Consider the following 20,237-nt stretch of genomic DNA (forward strand, 5'->3'; position numbering starts at 1 on the left):
GTAGTGCAATTGTTACAACATATTTGCCATAAATTGATAAGGGTTTTTGACGACCGCGTCACACGGTATTTCTCAGATAATTGAAGTGTGGTGCTGTACTTGACTACATTATATTCAGAGGTGTTTCTAATTATTTGGCCTCCCTATTTTTGTATACATGAGGGTGGCAACATGTTAGAAACGCATCTGAATATAATACAGTCAAGTACAACACATTACTAAATATGCACTCAATGCTGAAACGGTTAACACCTCTAATGAAGCGTCACAACACAAAATATTATGGGCATCATAAACGTACACTTCATGGCAGAAGAGTTGTATACATTGCACTTGGAATTTGTAGTGTCCTTATATAAATATTACTGCAATAGAACAGGCTTAAAGTAAAAAATGAAAGAAGCTTTTTGCTAACAAACTATACGCTAACAATACAAGGCAAAGTTGAAAGCTTGTAAGTTTATCTTTAGTTACATTATCTAACCTTAAGGTAAGGTTGTTTGGGTAAAACTACTTTTAATTACAAGAATAAACTTCCCCTCAGTAGATATATTTTGGTCAAAACACATGGCCTGCATAGAAATAATTTTAATTTGTATCATATTGCCATATGGAAGGCAAATGTGCTTAATTAGTTTACGATGCATGATGCCAAGATCAAATTAAAACGTATTGCACGCACAAACCACATAATTGTTTTTTGATATTTTGTTGGTTTAATAAAAGATCATTTTATTCTTGTCATAAAAATGTGGTTTGCCTGTAGGCAAATAAAACACATTTAAAATGGCAGAAAAATAAATTGACGCAAGAAAACTAAATAAATGAATCACATTCAAAACAGCTTTCAAACTGAGAAACAAGACAGGCATTGTGCAAATTATTTCAAATATGAGTCTTACAGCAAAATGTCTGGTACCTTAAAATATTCTGTAAAATACAGCAGATCTCTTGTTTGTCAATTCAACACCAATTTTGACATCATACCTTTATAGATATAAGTTGTTAAGAGTAAGTGGATGACATTGATAGAATACATTTAAAGTTAGGCATTTAGACAAATCAAATAGAATGCTTTGAACACAAAAGAAATTGGATAACATAGAAGCTGCAAACAAACCCCATCTTCCAACCATCCAAGCACAACATGATCATTTAAAAAAAAAAAAAAAAAAACATTTATAACTATGTAGAACCACATTTTAATTTAAGTTACTAATCTCAGAATGTTAATGTTTCATCATAGAATAAGTGATTTCATAAATAAATAAGGACATAAAAAAGAAAAAAATAATAACAGCCAGCAAATACAGGTCACAGTTGTCTACTGTGCTGCATTCAGTGAACGTAACAAAGTTAGGGGTGTCCACTGCTTGAATGAGGTCACATTTAGAACATGGGAAGGAAATATCACCATGGGACTTCAGTGCATTACTGGCTGCTTTCAACTATACTCATTTACAGAGAAGTTGGAGCACAGGCTGTAAAGTTGACATTCAAAAAACAGTTCCTTCTGTTGATGACAATGTCTGTCCTCATCAAAGTTTAAGTGGAGGAACAAAAAACAACAACAACAAAAAAAACTTTTATGGAGTGTAATCAGACCCCTGTGGGGGCGAGGCGGCTAATGAAGGCGATACTGCTGAGGCACATCTTCCTGAAGAAGGTGGGGCAGGCAGGCTTCATGATGAAGTGCTCCAGAAGAATTCGCAGCTCTGTGAACAAGGTGCTGTGGTGGAAACAGATTTGTTTAATTCTCAACTCTGACAGCCCAGTAAAGTCACTAAGGTTTTACATTTATGAATAGCAGACCACTGTGTTACATCAGATTATATTCTACTGAAAGTTTAGTACATGTTAATTTCCAATCAAATTGCGCAAATTTGGCAACAGCAATCATTTTCTCCATTTGCCTTCCTGGTGCTCCAGATTGCTCTGACCAGCTGTATAATATGCTGGATGAATCTATATTAGTATGTTTCTGCACACATCCACAACATGTAGTAGAGCCTGACTAATACTGGATTTGACAGAATATATAGTGCACTCTTGAACTCTGGACAAACACTATTGCAACTATTTTTCTGTATTACCTCAAAACATATCTCTGCCAATTCTGTACTGAATTTTCTTGCAGCTTATTAGCCAAAATACGCTGATACCGCTAAACTGCATCTAAGATGAGCTAAGGTTGGCTCCCATTGATGCAAAGAATAAGGTCCCACGGATGGCTCAAAACTATTGTTTTGTATTATTTAAAATCTTACCGGCAGTATGGGTTTCTTCTGGATGTATAGCGGAGGGTGAGGAATCGGTAGTAAATGAAAGGCAGCAGCAAGCTCCCCTGTCCACTGACAAAAGAAAGTAAAATGTAATCAATTGTAGATTCTACAATGTTTTAATTATAAACAATAAACATTTGTTCAGCAAATAAGTGTGTTTATAAAAATTGCAATCTGATCCCAGAAATATGCCAATGACAAGGACCTCTGAACACCACAAAATTGTTTTTGCAACTTAAGTTAATTGTAAGTTAAAATATAGCAATTTTGACTTTTGGTTTCACGCAGTATACACATGGCGGTCTCCCGAGTGAAATTCCTTTGTTTGACTTTGCGACAGGGCTGTGTTTAACCAGTCAATTTCTGTGTCCACCACAACAAACTGATTTCCCATTTGCATTGTTTGAGCAGGGGTGGCAGGTAATTTTAACACCACCATGTAATGGTGAAAAGGTCGTAATTTCAGGTAATTCTGCAAGATCAGGCTGAAACATTGTTATTAATCTAAATCTGTGCAGTAACAAGAAAATAGAATAATGTCTTGTGCAAATTTTGCAACAGTAATTGTTTTCTCCATTTGCATTCCTTGTGCTCCAGATTGCTCCAACCAGCTGCAGCACCAAAATGTTTTAATATGCTGGATGAATCTATATTAGTATGTTTCTGCACACATACTGTACACAGCATAATCTAATGCAGTCCAACACAAAGACTATCTGGCCTCTGTGCTCTGACAGTTGCCTTGAAGATTTGCATACGAAAATGTTTGGTCACATTCTTTTTGGATTTCCAGGATTGCATTTTCATGTACTTCTGTTTTCGGTTTCATGTACCGGTCTGTTTTGTTACTCATAATCTGCCCCAAGAATTTTTGGCAACATAAGATTGATGAACTGGTTGGATGAACTGGTTGGATAAGCAACAAAAAAAACTGACAAACACAATCACTTCTTCCATAGCGTCATTGATCAAAGAAAGTATATTGGTAGACAACGTAAATGATATTACAATGCAATAATGGTCTGAAATGTTTCTACACAAAATTAATAAAACAAACACTTTCTTAATGTGCACTTACCTAAAGAGCATAAAAACAGTGGCTGGCATCAAGAAGATCTCATTGCAGGCAATAAACTTCAGGATGTTCTGCTGATTGGATGTAAGTTTGTCCAGGAGGTTTCTGATAAACATCAGGCTGTTGGGACCCACAGACTGCAAATAAAGATTAAAACATGAGAAGCCAACAACAAAAAACTGCAGTTAGTCTTAAGTAAGGCACAGAGTTGACATGTTACCGATAAAGAGAAGTAATCGTTATCACATTATCAATCATCAGCTTTATTACATCCTCAGATTGCATTTGGGTGTCTTGGCAACGGTTGGTTAATTTAGTAGATGACTAAAACACCATTTAGGGTTAAACAATGTTCAGCAAAAGGCTGTCTGTCAAAAGTCACAGCAGAGGACTGCTGCCTAATACTCACATCCAGGACTTTCTTTGTGTAGGTAGTTGCATGAAGCAAGGAGAAGAGGAAGACTGGAAAGATGCTCACTGGACACAAGTGTTAAGGATCAATCAACCAATCAATTTATTGTCACATGAAATTGTACAAGGTACATTACAGTAACCTAAAAAGATAGAATAAACCCTCCATAATGATTTAGTGCAGCTATTGGCGTTTTTCTCCTGCAACAATTATGTTTTAAAGGTCCCATGACATGGTGTTTTTTGGATGCTCTTTGATATAGACCTTATTGGTCCCCTTATACAATCTCGGAAGTCTCTTTCCCAAAATTCAGCCTTGGTGCAGAATTACAGCCACCAGAGCCAGTCCCACAATGAGCTTTCCTTAGGACATGCCATTTCTGTGTCTGTAGCTTTTGAGGAGGAGAAGATGATGAGAAGAAGGACCCTTATGACTTCATAAGGGGCAAGATTCCAGACCCCCACATCTGAGCTTTCATTTTCTCAAAGACAGAATACGATATCTTTCACCATTTTAGCTACGTGGGAACCATAGGCAGGGTGGGGGAACTCATAAATGTTGTTAAACCTCAAAGTGAAATTTCATGTTGTGGGATCTTTAAGGATTAAAATCATGGGATTATCATAGGACTAATCAGAACCACTGAATGCGCAGAGTGAAACCATGTTATATAACAGTTGTATGAGATTAGAAATTAAATCAACTATAAATCACTATTTGTCTTTTCCTTATAATTGAAGAGAAAAAGATACTTGTGATGGGGTAGGAGTTGACCAGGATGAGTGAGAAGAGCAGGTAATGGCAGCTATCCTCCTGAAGAGCTTGGGCCAGGAAAGCTCTGCTCAGCTGAAAGCGTGGAAGCCTTTGATGCAAGCGAAGGGCACTGGTGAGGGCGTTCGCCAACAAGGCTCGCTGATAGAAGTTAGCTGCCGCATAGGGTCTAAAATACACAAGCAGTCAAATATTCTGACATCTACTTCGGCTGGGAGAAAGAAGAATAGGGTGAATGCAGTGTATTGATGATTTGCACTGTCATAGAGTACTCACCTCAAAATTGGTAGAATAAACATTACTGAGCAGTAGACGGTAAAGAGTCGTGAAAACCACATTGCAGTTTCCAGCTTGTTACTCATTAAAAATTGCTATGGAAGAAAGAAAAAAAATAAACATAAAAGGACAGAGGTTTTGGGAAATGTGATGCAGTGTTAAACCTCCTACATCTATTATGATATAACATCATGGGAAAAGGGGTTAGGGGCAAAGTGCTGGGACACAATCTTGACAGGTTGGGAATTCTGTTTTCACTTGTATACTGACAACTGATTTGCTGAAAGTCTCAGACCTCTCCTTCATGTTCTCTCATCATTCAGCATTACCAGCCAGACTGGAGTGTTTGCCTCAAACAAGTGATTTTCAAAACTGTTGCAGATTATTTTTCTGTGGATTCATTAATCGCCGAGAATATATCTCAAGAACATTAGTAACTATGCTACAATAATTTAAGTGCTAAATGAAAAAAAAAAACTTCCAGATAAAATATAGCTGTGCATTTGTAAATGACAGCTACAACAACAAGAAACACCTGCACAATATTAAGCACCGCTCTGAAATAAATACCACCCTTCAGAATTTAAGATGTTTAATTCATGGAACAGTTCAACTTTAAATACTGGGGTTTCCACAAAGGGGGTTAGGGGCTATTTTCTCAGAAGACTCCAGAGCTACAGAAGACGTTATACAAATATTTGTGAAGGCTGAGTAGTGAGCCTTGTGACAAGATTTTTTGTATAAAGTATCAGTCTGATCAGAGTTTACCTTATAAGAAAAGAAAGAGTTGGAAGTGTGTGGATCAAACGGACAACTTACAAAAGGCCCTAGCTGGGGAGGAGGACTTTGTTGGTTTGTCTCGGCCATCTTTGGAAGTGTTGGTTGCTCTGTTGGGGGAAAAGAAATAGTACATTATGAAGCAATACTGAGAAGTCGTACTAACAGGAGTGACAATTAACAAACTTTTCCTGAGTTTAATGTCAATCACCAGAAAGATTTATCCAATTAGCATAATAATTTCTTCTCTAACTTTTCACTGGTCTCAAAGCAGCAGGCCACAGCTTCTCCTGGGAATCATACCTGCATTTTTTTTACTGTTATTCTTTTCCTATTAACCTAACGTTACCTTTTGACTGACTGTGAATCATTGTTTATAGCAGAAGTGGAATGTAACAAAGTACACACATGACAATGACCATATGTAAGTACTCAAATGGTATCTCCAATTACCAGATGTCAATCCATTAAAACACATTTGGGATGTGGTGAAACGTCATGCTTGAATTTTACCAAAATCTCTACAAAATAATGTTTGCATCACCTAGTTAGGCAGTTCTGAAGATTAAAAAAAGGGGCCAACCTGGTGCTAGCAAGGTGTACTTAATAAAGAGGCAAGTGAGTGTATAAGAAAATAGTCAGAGGGAACAATTTCTGCATTGAGTACTCTTACTTTTAGCTAATACTTTAGTACATTATCCTGATTATACTTATATACTTTTACATAAGTAACGGGTTCAAAGCAGGATTTTTAATTATGAGCGAGTCTTTTTACAGTGTTGCATTAGTACTTTTACCTAAGTAACATCTTGAATGCAGGACTTTCACTTGTATTAGTGTTTTCACCGTTTGGTATTGAATACTTCCCTGTGATTCATCCTCCACCACTGGAGCTAACGAGTGCTGAGGAAACCCTAAATACACTGTGGCTTTTAACAGTGAAAGTGTTAGCTACTTTCAATGAGACTAGCTAACCTTCATTGAAACAGACGAACTATAAAGGCCATTATTTGCTGTAACCAGAGAGAAAGATAAAAAGCTATGCTAGCTATTAACGTTAGCCCACGCTAGTTTGGGTAACGTAAAGTATTGACTACTTTATTTAACGGAGGACCTATGCAAATGGAAAAGACTACGCGTTACCATTGTTTAAAGTGAATCACTACAGACACACGTCTGTAACTTACTAAAGATTTCTGTCGGTGGTTTACTGATGCTAACATTAGTAGCAGGTGGCTCTAGAATGTTCTCCCTGTTACCATCGTTACTAGCATTTAAGCTAAACCCTCCGCTAACGTTAGCAGCCTCGTGCATTCACGCTTGTTAACGGTTTAAAGGATCTCGTACAGAATTAATCCTCCTGGTTGATTACATATATAGCAGTAATAAAACACACAGCTTACCAGTAGTACAGCGTCGAGGTTGCGTGCTTACTTAAACGTGTCAGGCTAGTCACCACACTGAAGTAAATGATCAGCTGGCCTTCAAAAGGAAAATGTCTCTCGCGAGAAGGAGAGGGTCTGGGTCACAGACACCACTCTCCCTAGTGGTAAATATAACGAACTACAACAAGACTTGCTCTTTTTTCGAATGGAAGAATAAGGTTATAATACATTTATTTACCAATAAAAGGCGCAATGCACTCAAAAAACGTTTAGTATGTGGTATATACATTATTTATCTTTACATTACTGAATCGTTTGCATAATCATGAACATTCTTTATTAACCATTCCCTTACAGAATTTTTACATATATATATAAATATATATATATATATATATATATATATATATATATATATATATATATATATATATATATATATATATAATTAGTTTATTATACTGCTCCTTTTAGCCAAACTTATTATACATATCTATCTGTAAAAATTCTGTTTATAATAATAGCCGTCTGTATTCATAGTAGCCTACATATTCACTTGTAGACTCTGTAAACCATTAGTATATTATGTTCATGGTACATATCTGTAAAAAATATTTTTATATTAACATCCACCTGTATATTATATTCAGTACATGTCCAGCTGTAAATCTTGCTCACAATACTTGTTATCTATATATCATGTTCATAGGAAAAATCTATCTGTAAAATTCTGTTTACAATAGTATTCATTTCTATATTTATTCAGTACATATCCATGTCCCGCACTTGTGAAACCATTGCATATCCTGCACTTACTGCTATTGCACTTCTGGACCTAAACTGCATTTTGTTGCCTTGTACCTGTACCTGTGTAATGACAATAAAGTTGAATCTAATCTAATCTAATCTTACACTTATACACATACTTTAGGTCTGATATTGTCCATACACAGGGTATCTACTTGCAACTTGAACCCAGCAAGATGCCTACTGTTAATCTGTTTTTTTTATGATCCAAACACACTGTTTATCAGTTTTTTTTGGTATATGTTTATGATTAGTTTGGATTTGCACCTTAATATTATTTTAGATTGTAATATTCACACTCTTTATTTCCTACTTTGTTTTGCTGCACAACAATTTCATTCGGGACAAATCAAGTTATATCTTATATTATCTGAATTTATTGCCAGAAAATAATTTCCGTGCAACACCAAACAACTTTTTTTCATATTTAAAACCATATTGTCCAAACTCAGTTGTGCGATAAAGTGTTTTTGTTAGAAACTTTTGATTAGTCTCAGATTCAAAAGAACATATTTGCTCATTGGCTTTATTTATTTATACATTAATTAACAACTCCTATACAAAACGTAACACTTTAAATTCAACAGAAGTTCAGACTAGCCTATATAAGTGACAGGAGATACAATAATGCACTACGTTCTGCTGCTTATACGTTGTTTAAAGATGGATGTTGGCACGTTTTGATATTTTTGATATTTTTAACAAACAAGACACTTCTAGGGATCACATAACAAGAAGTCCTCATCCAGGTATCTTACACGGTGATATTGCAATAAAGGAAGATATTTAAAGATCTATAGTGCAATATATGTTGAGTTACTCATTTGCATCACGTCTAAAGACATAAGGAAAAAGCTTCAATGTGCGCCTGCGCTTCAAAGTGCGCCTGCGCAGTGGTCAACGCCCACATCTTTATAGAACAAACTGACTCCTCTTTTTTAGGCTTGGCTCTGATCTGATCGAGAACTTGGATAACGATTATCAGGCTCGTTTGTATTTAGTTAATCATGTAGAATAAGAGATTTCTCGAATATTTGTTCTATCCAAATTATGTTCTACTTCATTGGTCTTTTTGAATGTTATGCTGCAGGTTACCACAAGAGGGCGCAGTCCACCAGACAATCATGTCCCTGCAGCTTGGCCTAAAGCTTGTGTTGGATGATTATTTTAGCTTTAAGTGCACCTTATTTGGTCGCAACATGTTTTAAAATCTTACATCTGGCTGCTGCTGTAGCGCATATATCCGCAGATTATTGGCACGAGTGTCGCAGGATGATGTGTTTGCTGCAGATGCCATTTGAAAATATAGGCAGTGTAAGCACTGTAGAATCTAATTATTTCTTTGCAAAACCTAATTAGGCATTAAAAAAGGTTAACGCCAGCGCCTGAAACGTTTTTGTTTAATAATCCCATTACTGACGGCTCATCATGTATAAAATCGTGCAGGAGGACACTAAGTTTCCACTTGTTAAAGGGAATCTCTGAGAAATAGTCGCATATTTTTGACACTATCTACGATTGGAAATTAGGGCTTGTAATTAAACTGCGGAGACTCAACACAGCACACAGAGTAAGTAAGGCTGCAGCGGCGCATGCATTTTCTATGTTTAATTGATGATTCTAACTGCTGCAAAATCAGTCTATATTTTCTTTCTTCTTTATAATTTCGTCTAAAATGTCGGGCATGACAGAACTCCAAACAGGTAGCGTACAGTTAGAATAGACCTTGATGATTTTTTCAGCGTCAGCTCCTCTCGGACCATTACCGGTCACCAGAGAGCTCAAGGTGAGAATTTAAATGAGACATTTTCTGCCCGAGTTTTAATTTGCCCAGGCTTCTGACGGAGAACTGTCAGATCCTGAGACACGTTTTCAGAGACAGAAATACACTAAATTATGAATAGGGTTGGTATGGATAACCGATAGAATATTAAAGGGATGTGAAGGGATGCAAATAATCCCCCATGTTGTTGTTGACTATAGAGACACACAACGAATCAACGAAGAAGTGTGATAAAAACATTAGTGCTGATATGCAATAGTTAGAAGAAAAAAAAACATGAAATGAAATCCTGTTTTAGTCTACTGAATATGACATTTTGTTTTGGGTTTGTAGCCCAGTTAGGTAGAATAGGCCTATGTTTCATAACATTATGTGTTGAGCATTTCATTGAAACGATAAACCATATAACAGAAATATTGCTCAGTTTTTTTTTTTATTTTAGAGCAGTTTTGAGGTTTTTCTTCTATTTCCATCGGTTACATAAAGACATACAATAAAGACATCTTATGATAAATAACAATACAAAAAAGGAACGACGGAAGACCATACTCTAAAACAAAATTTAAAGCACAATTACTGGTTCTTTTAGACAAATACTTTGAAATAAAAAAAGAAAGGAAACGAAAGTCAAAGAAAGAAATTGTATTAAAAATAAAGTTCTGCAGTTGAAGTCGAACATTTCGGTAAACTCTATAATAATATGCTGCTATTATAACTATTCGTATTATATTTTAATTGAGACTTTGATGATTACTATCACTTAGAGCAACAATACTAAAATAATAATAATATTTTTATTCTCTGGGTTAACAACAAAAAGATGTCCGACCTGCGCTCACTTTATTCCTATAGCCTACATTTTATTTAACCGTTTCCTTTAAATCTCTCAGAAAGAAAGAAAGAATAGAGAGTGAGTGACACACCAAAGTGAAAGCCTTCTAAAAGAAATAAACCGTGGTGTATACTCAAAGGAATGCGCTTGTAATCGCTCTATCTCAGTCTCTGGATCTATTCGGACCAAAACAAACAGGCTGGGGTATAAGGGATGAAAATCGGGACAAGCGAGGAAGACGACCGGAAGAAAGAGCTGGTTTGATAGGGAGGAAAAGAAGGACACGGTGCATTTCCCTCAAACTGGTTAAAGAAACAATAACCCGAGTTATCAACAGACTTCTTTGCCTTTTATCTCTTTGTTGCCTGATCAAAGAAGGCGTTCACGATTATTTCATGATGGGAATGAATTCCCTGCGAACACTTTACGCAGTTATATTTGTGTTACTTTCTTTAGATTGGAATAATAAAAAAAGAAAATATAGGTCTAGATAAAAAAACTAGTTAGTGTAGGCCTTGTCACATTTTGCTCTGATGCTTTTTACTGACAGCAAAACAGACTTTGAATGGACAAATAACTGCTTAATTATTGGCAAAACAGTTCAAAGTGACAACATTTGCAAGAGAACTTCTTACATTTGCTCTCCTCATAAGAGTTATATTTACAGAATGGAGGTCACAGCTCTCGTAGTTTCAGCTGCTCATTGGTTAATTTGGTGGTTTACTGTATGAAATATTCTAGTCTTTCAAACATGTTGACATCTGCCTTCAACATGTGCAGGTAAGCAAAATAGGATTATGCTTCTACAAGATGTAAAGATTTTAAGGTTTGAGCTAAAGAAACAAACAAAGGCTCCTATGGTTTTCATCAGGTCATGCAACATTCTTACAAAATGTATTGAGGGACTCACTTGAAGCTGCTGCTGTCAAAATGTCCATCTGTTGACAGTGAGACCGTCTTTTTGGGGGGGAGATCATCTATGTTTTCCTGTAGCATTCACTGACCGGATTCAGATTTTTGGCCTCTTAGCTTTGATCATAAGCTTTTTTTTCTGCATGCATGTCATCCATTTTATGGAAAAGGCTCTGGTATGTAAATCATCTGATGATGCTATTTTTTTCTCCATCAAGGTCTTCGCTGTGTGCTACTGTACATATTTCTTCTCAGAACTAATTTTCTATGAACCCCTAACCCTTTCAGCATCTCTAAGATCTTTCATTAACTCCACACTTGTCTCTCTACACGTGTGCAAAGACAAAACCTGCGGTGAAACCTTGTTCCTGATTAATGCAATTGTCACAGAAGGGAATTCAAGACCAAAGACATGAGCTTTCTGCATGTTTTGGAATGTGAAGAATTAAAGCTTAATACGATTAACATTCCCTAACAAAAGTGTGCACAAATGTTGTGCTTAAATTGATATTTTCAATGCATTGTCAGGAAAAGCATTGTTTTGTTTGTAAATGAAAATCAAGTTTGTTAATTAAATATTTTCTAAATAAAATTACTAAAATATTATGTACATAACAAATGAAATCACTGCAATATTCCTTGAGGGGATAGGTATGCGTAAAAAGGTGTTTTTATCTTTGATGATCAAAACAGCATGGTCTAGAAAGTCTGGAGGGAATCTGATGCACACAATGCACCTTCAGCCCAAAACTATTGACATAGAAAGCAAAGGGGATCCACCAGAAAGCAGACTTCTCCCTTTTTGGGGGTAAAGCTATGTTTGTTTCTGGGTTGAATGGAGGTCTATAATGGAACTGATGGCATCAGGATTGTCACCACAAATGGTCTGGGCGTTTTGCAAGGCTGCTTGACAGAGCCTATTATGTCATTGGTCACGTCCCTCCACTCCTTGCTTGCTTGGGCTTGAATGGGAGTGAATTAATCAAATGGTTTGAGAGAGATCAGCCAACTTAATGCACTTTGTGTCAAGGTCTACAGCGATCCGAGACCCTCGGCCTCCCCTCCACAGTACCTACAGCTGAACATGTCCACATGTGAGCTGCACACCACACTGAAAACATTTATTGTGCCACTCAAAACTGAACGGATTGTGACATTATATTCAATGGATCTTTAAAAATATCTCTTAAATGATCACTTATTCCTAAAGGGATTCGTGGTATTTCAATATTGAGTTTACATATTAAGTGGCAATTCCCATCCTTGGTACGAGAAATAGTTTATGATAAGGGCAAGCTACATTTCTGATGTTATGGAACAGTTGTGATAATCAGCAGAGGACTGGGAAGGACATCTGTTAGACAAAAGCTCTTTTGTATTATCTATATGAAGATGTCACATCAACCTTTACTACTAAAAAGGTGGTATGATCATGCAATAGCTGATTCAATTTATCCCAAATAATTGACAGATTTCTAACCAATAAGAGCCCATTACATGAAATTAAATATTTGTATTCTATAGAGGGTTTTTGTGTCTGAGGATTTACAATTCTTTTAATGAGTACTGCTAAGGGAAATAGCGTGACACCTCTAATTGGATGTCATTCATAATTTAGATCATTTGTGTAGAAATTCACCCTTGAGGACTCCTGGAGTTCAGCAGACCCCACTTGGAATACAAGGCTCTTAAAAAGTGATAAATGTGCTTAAAAGATTAAATATTGCTATATAAAGGCTGCATTTTAAAAATCAAAGCATTGCCACCATGATATTGTTTTTCAGGAGGGAAATATAGTCCAACTGATCCAAAGTCGAGAACTGTAACGTTATTGCTTCATCAAACACAATCAAAACGGGAATTAATCAAAGCACTCTGCGTCGGAGCAGTATGCATGAGCATTGTTTGGCTGTAATGGATGGCTTTAAAATGTTACGTTATTATTTCCCGTCATTTCTGGAAACAAATTGAACATTTATTGCATATATATTAAAAATTACACAGTCGTCTAGAGAGGCTGATGTCTCTTTTATTGAGGCGCACCGAGAGGTGAAGTCTCCCCGGATCAATTTCCCTGTCTTGTTACTCCCGCAAGAGAATGTTTGGAAAATGCCTGCACCGCTAAATTGATTCAGAAACGAATTCATAACTTGGGGGGTTTAAGCAATTTTGTGGAGCTCAGTTTTTTTTATACACTATCTTTTCTTTTGTTTCGTGTTTTGATTGCTTTAAGGAACCAAACAAAGTTTTATGTCAATCTGCTTCTCGTTGAAACCGCTTTATTCTCAGTTCTGCCGCAGTTAGTCCAAAAAATGCATTTAATACACTGGGTTTTGGGTGGCTTCACAAACATAGCCATTAGGCAGTCACAATGCTTTTATTGTGCACTTGATCTCAAAATAGAGGCTGGTCTGACTGCAGGATCCAGACGAACCTATGGAAAAGCCTTGTCTTTGTCTGCCTGTACAGAGATGAATGGTCCGTGTCAACCAGATGATTAGTTTGCACTATTAAATTGTCAAAAAGGAAGGATTTTCTCCTAATAGTGCCTTTTCGTGAAGAATTATGGAATTCAGAGTGGTTTGTGACTGCCGGGGAACTTGCAGGGCTTCGCAGGGGCGAGGGCGAAGGTCAAACAGAGTTCTCAGCGCTGCGTCCAGTGTGGCAGCATTCAGTCTCAGAAGGGATGTGGAGACAAATGTACGCCTATTTCATGCAAGATGAGATGACGAAGCTCTATTGTATCGGATGAAGGATATCCATGTGCAGTGACACTGTTATTCAACAAGCTAAAGTGGGATTATCCACCAGTGCATCCGTAAGGATTCACAAAAAGCGTAGAATTTGTGCGTAAATGCGCACGCCAAGAGTGCCCCATTCACTTAATAAAAGCAGGGCATTAAAATATCAACAGATATCTTATTTCAATGACATGAATCAATCTTAAATGGGACATTAAATCATTTTTTTTATTTCTAAAACGTTGCGTGCTACATTGGTGCACAATTGCAAACGCAGTAAGCGCCAGATCTCTCCCTTGAAAATGAGCTGTCTTTCTTCATGTCATGACTGCCATGCTCCACCCGGGAAACCCGCTTCTTTTCTCCTCAACCTCTATTCTAGTGCCAACGTTTTGTGTTAAATGTTAACAACTTGGCCCGATCCATTTAATCGCCAACAAAAAACCTGTGTTGACTCTAACACTCGCCTCCTTTGTGCCCATTATGTGCCTGCCCTCACTTGAAGATTTATGTATTTTTGATATTAAATTCCTTCTGTCATCAAGACTGCTCTTGTTTACTTTTCTTGACCTCCCGACCTCGTTCCCCAAACTTTCCCATATTTAACGCGGGAACCCCACCCTCGCCCCCATCTTCTTCTGGTCCACCACAGCTGAATGCTGTGTGGCTCCTTTTGTTGGCATGTGCTGTTTGCACTGTTCTTGAACTTCAGTGTGCTGCCCTGTCCCCATCCTGTACTTTGAACCCTGTGGAACAATGTTCCCCCTGAAAATTGTAAAAAGTATTGTTTTCAAACTTAGGGGCTTAGTACCGATGTGCCAGTATTAATCGACCATTGCATGTGTCTTGGATATAGGGGTGACCCTGAAAAGTCGACCTTTTCGATCTTAGGAGCCTGATTCGACTGCCAATCCCATAGTAGAATTGTCGTGTAAATAAATCGTGATATATGATCAGTTTCGGTAGAAAGTAAGGGTACATGTGCCAAAATCAGAAGTGCCGGTAGCCTACTTATTTCAGGGACTGAAATACATTATATATGAATTGATTATGTTTGCCAATGACTGTCAGGGCATCATATTTAGGTCAAAAATGTAGGTGGTAAATAATTAGCTGGTCCCTTAAACCGGCTTTCAAATCTTCACTTGACTTGTGCGCTTTAGTCATAATCTGCAAACGGCATTCATCCAGTGTTGACGCAGTTGACGGATGCCCATGTACCTTTGCCATATATGACGTCCATGTCGCCTTTACAAGCCTCCCTCTGCTGCCCAGCTTGCTAATTAGTTAAACAAACGCTCATACTAATGATCCCACTGGCCTGGTGAGCGTTTGGGTTTTTGTTCACTAACTTTGCCCCAGCTTCTCCTGTTGGAAACTTGGCCCCGCTGACCCGAGCTATCATGGCGCTGTGGAGACGGCTGGGCCGCCCTGTCCGGAGTCCAGGCCCCCAGGGGCCAAAGGGCAGCATCCAAGGCCCGGGAATGCCACCACCAGCTGCTAGCGATGACACCATTTACAAAGGGGGCTTGGTGAGCAATCCTTCTATAGGTTGTCAGTGTTGTGACAGTGGTGGCTTGACATTTATTTACTCTCTCATAGGACCGAAAACGGCTGGTTTGGTTTAAGCTACAGCGTTTAAATTGCTTCTAATGTTTGAGACGTTATACGTAAATCATGTGGGGACCTCTTTCCAATAGGAAACCCTTCACAAGGGTTTTATTAGTCATGGTTCATAAACTGTAATTGCTTTATTATTGGCCATGTAGACCTAATCATGTATTGATGCTTTGTAGATCAGTTATAAGAACAAATTGTGGGTTGACAGGTTTAAAAAAATGTATTTGACAGTACGACCAATATATTCCAGAAAAGAGATGCAGATGATCTGTGTCAAAATATTTTTTTTCGTTTTAACAACACTGACTGACTTTACACTTAAGTACAAAAATAACTCTGGCAACCCCAAATGTGATAATGCATGGCTTATAACTGATCTATAAAGCCTTAGGTCCATTTATCAATTTCTTCTTAACACAACTGCACACCCGATGATAAAAACCCTTTATTTATGATGCATTACCATGATAAGACTTGATGGCTTATTAGCAAGTGAGAAATAAATGAACATTTATGCCAAATAAGTACCAGCAACACTAGACAAAAGGGATATTTCACAACCTAGCAACCAAAAATGTGGTCTTATTGATGTCTTAATACCACTCTAAGTGTTAATAAATGTATTGTTAACTAGTACAAGCCCTTTATAAAGGCTAAATTACTTTGGTACCCAAAACTGTGATCACGTTATATTCATGTATAAATGCTGATGATCCATTAGTTAGTTCATGCTCACGTATTTGTTGGTTATAGATGTTAACGATGAGATATTATATTTATGAATAAGTAATTATAAAGTTTCAATCATCAGATCTAGTTGTATGTGTTAAAGACAGATTATTGAGTGGATTTAGGTCCAGCTCATCTGCAGCCCTAAACTTCCTAATGGTCAGAGGAAGGTTTGATAACTTGCCAACCCAAAATGTATTGTTTATGGGTTAACTGATCTATAAAGCATTATCAAATGCTTTATTAATTGTGAATAAAGCCATTAAGTTACAACGCATAAGCCCTTAGGGGTGACTTAAGTGGTAATAATGCTCCTCATAATTCCGTGTTTATTCACAATAAGCTGATTTAAAAAAAAGGAAGGCTTCAATATTTTTCTCAACACATTGTTGGAACTGTGGTAAATAAAAATATGGGTGCTAATTTGTTGTTGATATTTATGCAGTCCCAGGTTTAAGGGTCTGCTTTAGAAACGATCTTTCCTTTCAGTTTTTTTAGCCTACTGTTCTCCTTCCTAAATTCAAACGTTGTTCTTTCCCCACAGCGCCGCGCGGTTAACACGGGCCCATTACACGTTGTCGTTTGTGGCTCTTGGTGTTATTTGGACAATGTTTGGCCATTTACCCGGACTGTGTCTGCGCGCTCCAAGGAGGTCTCGACAGAAATGGATACTAATTGCGGGGACTGTACACTGCTGGCTGGTGGAGCGCCTGCAGGCAGTTGGAGGACCTGCTTGTCACCGCCTAATTGACAAGGGCTTGTCTGTCCTAGGAGCAGCTGGTCCTAAGCACTGGCGCACAATCGCAATCTTGACACGGCCTCCACTCGCCCGAAGGAGTTTTGAAGGGAAACGCCGTTAAAGGGAGATTTATTGAATCTCCCTTTGGGTGACGGTGTATTATAAGCAATATTGGCTTATTTCCGCGGGTGAAAAAGGGAGCCACACTGCTGGTATTAATAACAGAAGGTGCCAATTAGGCCAGACAGGTGACATTCTAGTGACATTATGAATCACTGCAAACAAGACAAGCGCGGTAGATAAAAGCTTACAGCAGCCCTGGTCTGAAATCGGTTTTAAGGAATCGTTATTTTACTTTACGTAGCTACATGACACACAATGAGGCTATATGCGCAAATCGCATGAATGCAGGAGGATGTGTTGCACCAGCCATTCAGCTGGCTCACTGGCGAGAACACAAATAACAACAACCCTCACAGTAAAATAATCAATTAACTATTCTGGCCTGTTTCTATTAGCCAATGTCTCTACAGCTGAATGCATCAAGAGGAAAAGCCAAGCAAGTATTGTTTTCGTCTGCAAGTGGAAAGGTTTTCTTCCACTTTCCCACTGCCTGTAAAGAAATGCTGCTTTTCTGGCCCTTTTGAACTGAAAATCGTGATTTTTTTCCCCTGGTGTTCTCCGGACGCGCTCCTTTCTTTCTCAGGAACAATGACAACACTGGAGCACCCCGCCGGTGCGCCACAGTTGGGGATCCCCCGGATTGTTTTGGACATCTTTGGATTTCATCAATCAAAATGACTGCAGTTTTCCATAAAAATGCTGAATTTGGTGCTGGAACCGAGCGGGCAAGATAGAAAATACGAAGCTGTCCTTCTCGATGATAAATTGCCATCCTTTGATTGAGCAAATAGAGAAATACGTGCCACCGTACTGAGAAACAGGAGAAGATCGTTAAACTCGTGGTCTTGCGTCAGATCATGCCAGAAATGAATTGAGCATAAACATTAAGCTGTAAAAGCAACTGTATTTATCCAAACCTAGGCAATCTGAGAGAAATATAAGCAGGATAAACATTAAGAGTGCAGGACACGTGTGGCCTATATAAACACAACATTAACATCAAACAGTTTGCTTAGCCACTATTAGCAGATTAATTCTTCTTTTGGTCTGCTGTTTGGAAATATACATGAAACAGCAAGGTTACTCTGACTGACTGACATGAGACTATACTGCCGTTATAAATCATCTTAGTAGCCTAATATTGGTGTTTCTACCAGGATACTGGCTGTAACGAATAAAGAGCCATACATATATAGGAGTCTTTGGTTTGGAACACAGGAAGCTGATCCAGTGTTGCTGCACTGCACGTTTTCCCACCAATAAACCCCTGTTAACATGGAAATGCCACATCCTATTGACTAAACCCCAATTAGCAGCTCTCGTTCGAAGAGACCTGGGATGAAATTAGAAAACTGCAAAGTAAAACTTTCAATTTCCTGAAAAAGGCCCTGCAGACGCCTCTTAAGGTGTCCTCTCTAAATGGCTCTAATGCTGCGGCTAATTATCCAATATTGACATTATGTCCCGCCTCGGGTCAGCAGGTCAACAGTTTAGTTTAGAGATTAATGGCACTGGAAGAAGGTTACAGGACAAGGAACCAAGGAAACAACACTGTAATATTTGTATAATATCAGTACTAGCTTACTTCATTTAAATTTAATGGGACTTATGTGTCTGTGTTGGCCAAAGCTGCTGTTTTTGACCTTATTGTACCTAATGTTTTAAATATCCAATCTAGGTCTATATCCAAAATAAGAATTTAAAGTATGTATTTGGTGCTAATGCTGCGTTCCAGGCAACCTTAACAAATGTTTTCACAACCTTCTACCCGTTAAAGTACCCTAGAACGGCAATCAAACCCTACTTGTGAACTTGCACCAGATCGTTGTAGGCCTACTCCCAGTGACAGTTGTTGACGTCACACACACACATAAACGACAATGGCGACCTCTGTCGATGCTGTCCATATGCCGGCGATTAACAGTGAGAAATAGACATAAATAGGCAAAGTAAAGAAATTCCGCACATTGTAATTAAAACAATACACATACGATTGTGTACTCCCACAGGTTATGTTTATTGAATTAAGCCCAAAATATGTTGGCGACTAGAAATCGCTAGTTTCAGCTAGCTAATGTCACTGTTAGGTAGTTGCTATGCTAGCTAACGCTAGCAAGACTGGTTTGCGGTGACTTTGCCTGGAACGCTACCAAGTCGTGAGTTGTGGCTTGATGTCGTAACTTACGGGCTAAAAACGGTGTCTGGAACGCAGCATAAGTAGTGACCTTAACTTATAGGTTTAGGTCTTTAAGTGTCTTCTTTATTAGCACAAATGTATTCCTGTTTCTCTGTAGCCGTTCCTTATGGTCCATATTGTTTATTCTTTATGGTTTTATAACGTGTATTGTAGGATAGTTACTCTGGTAAGGACACCATTCTCTCACTCATCCTCTCTTAAACATATAGCAGAGTTGACTGGCTTGTCGAGCTTGAAGAATTGTTTAATTTTAGATCCCCGGCGTTTCCTGAGGTGAGGTCTGCATTGGCTGCTAATAGAGATCTAATTGATGGGCCAAGTCCCGTTTCCGTGCTCTCTCATCCTTTATTGCGCCCCGGCGTCTGCTGTAAAATAGGTCTGTAATCAGATTTTGCCTATTCCTCCTGGAGCAGGATGAGAGCTCAGGGCTGCAGAGACAGAGATGGGCAACAAAAAGAAAGAAAAGAAAAATCAAGTTAAGACTTGAGTAGAAATTTGACATACTGTTGAGGTTTGATGAAAAAGAGAAAAGTGAGCGTTAATATAGACATTCTTCTGACCTTCTTTTAAATAACCTACATGATTCCTATAGAAATTTCTCATATGGCTGTGGCACTCTTTGATGAGTTTTACAGTGACCATCAGGTTTAATATGTCAGAATATTGCTATATTCTTAGGGGAGTTATAGTTTTGTTGCAATATTTATATACTGAACCCCTCATCTAAAATTCAAACTTATAAGATTACTATAGATCTTCTATAAAAGGCTCTGTTA

At 38.0% G+C, this 20,237-nt stretch overlaps 1 protein-coding gene across 1 annotated transcript; it reads right to left on the reverse strand.

Moving 5' to 3' along the window:
• Positions 1-696: 696 nt before the first annotated feature.
• Positions 697-7,115, reverse strand: tmem33 (transmembrane protein 33). Its single transcript, XM_034883830.1, has 8 exons — positions 6,997-7,115; positions 5,636-5,703; positions 4,817-4,911; positions 4,522-4,709; positions 3,767-3,834; positions 3,361-3,494; positions 2,268-2,351; positions 697-1,729 (listed from the first exon to the last, which is right to left on the reverse strand). The coding sequence occupies exons 2-8, from the start codon at positions 5,681-5,683 to the stop codon at positions 1,600-1,602; spliced, it is 747 nt and encodes a 248-aa protein (XP_034739721.1). The 5' UTR covers positions 5,684-5,703; positions 6,997-7,115; the 3' UTR covers positions 697-1,599.
• Positions 7,116-20,237: the final 13,122 nt, after the last annotated feature.

Source organism: Etheostoma cragini, chromosome 10 (assembly GCF_013103735.1).
Source record: "Etheostoma cragini isolate CJK2018 chromosome 10, CSU_Ecrag_1.0, whole genome shotgun sequence".
NCBI classification, from domain to species: domain Eukaryota; kingdom Metazoa; phylum Chordata; class Actinopteri; order Perciformes; family Percidae; genus Etheostoma; species Etheostoma cragini.

Coding starts and splice junctions, on each gene's coding strand:
- tmem33 (XM_034883830.1), bottom strand. CDS start 5,683: ATGGCCGAGACAAACCAACAAAGTCCTCCTCCCCAGCTAGGGCCTTTT. Junction 3,835..4,521: donor CAACTCCTACCCCATCACAA/GTATCTTTTTCT, acceptor ACTTGTGTCCAG/TGAGCATCTTTCCAGTCTTC. Junction 1,730..2,267: donor AGAAGAAACCCATACTGCCG/GTAAGATTTTAA, acceptor TTTCCACCACAG/CACCTTGTTCACAGAGCTGC.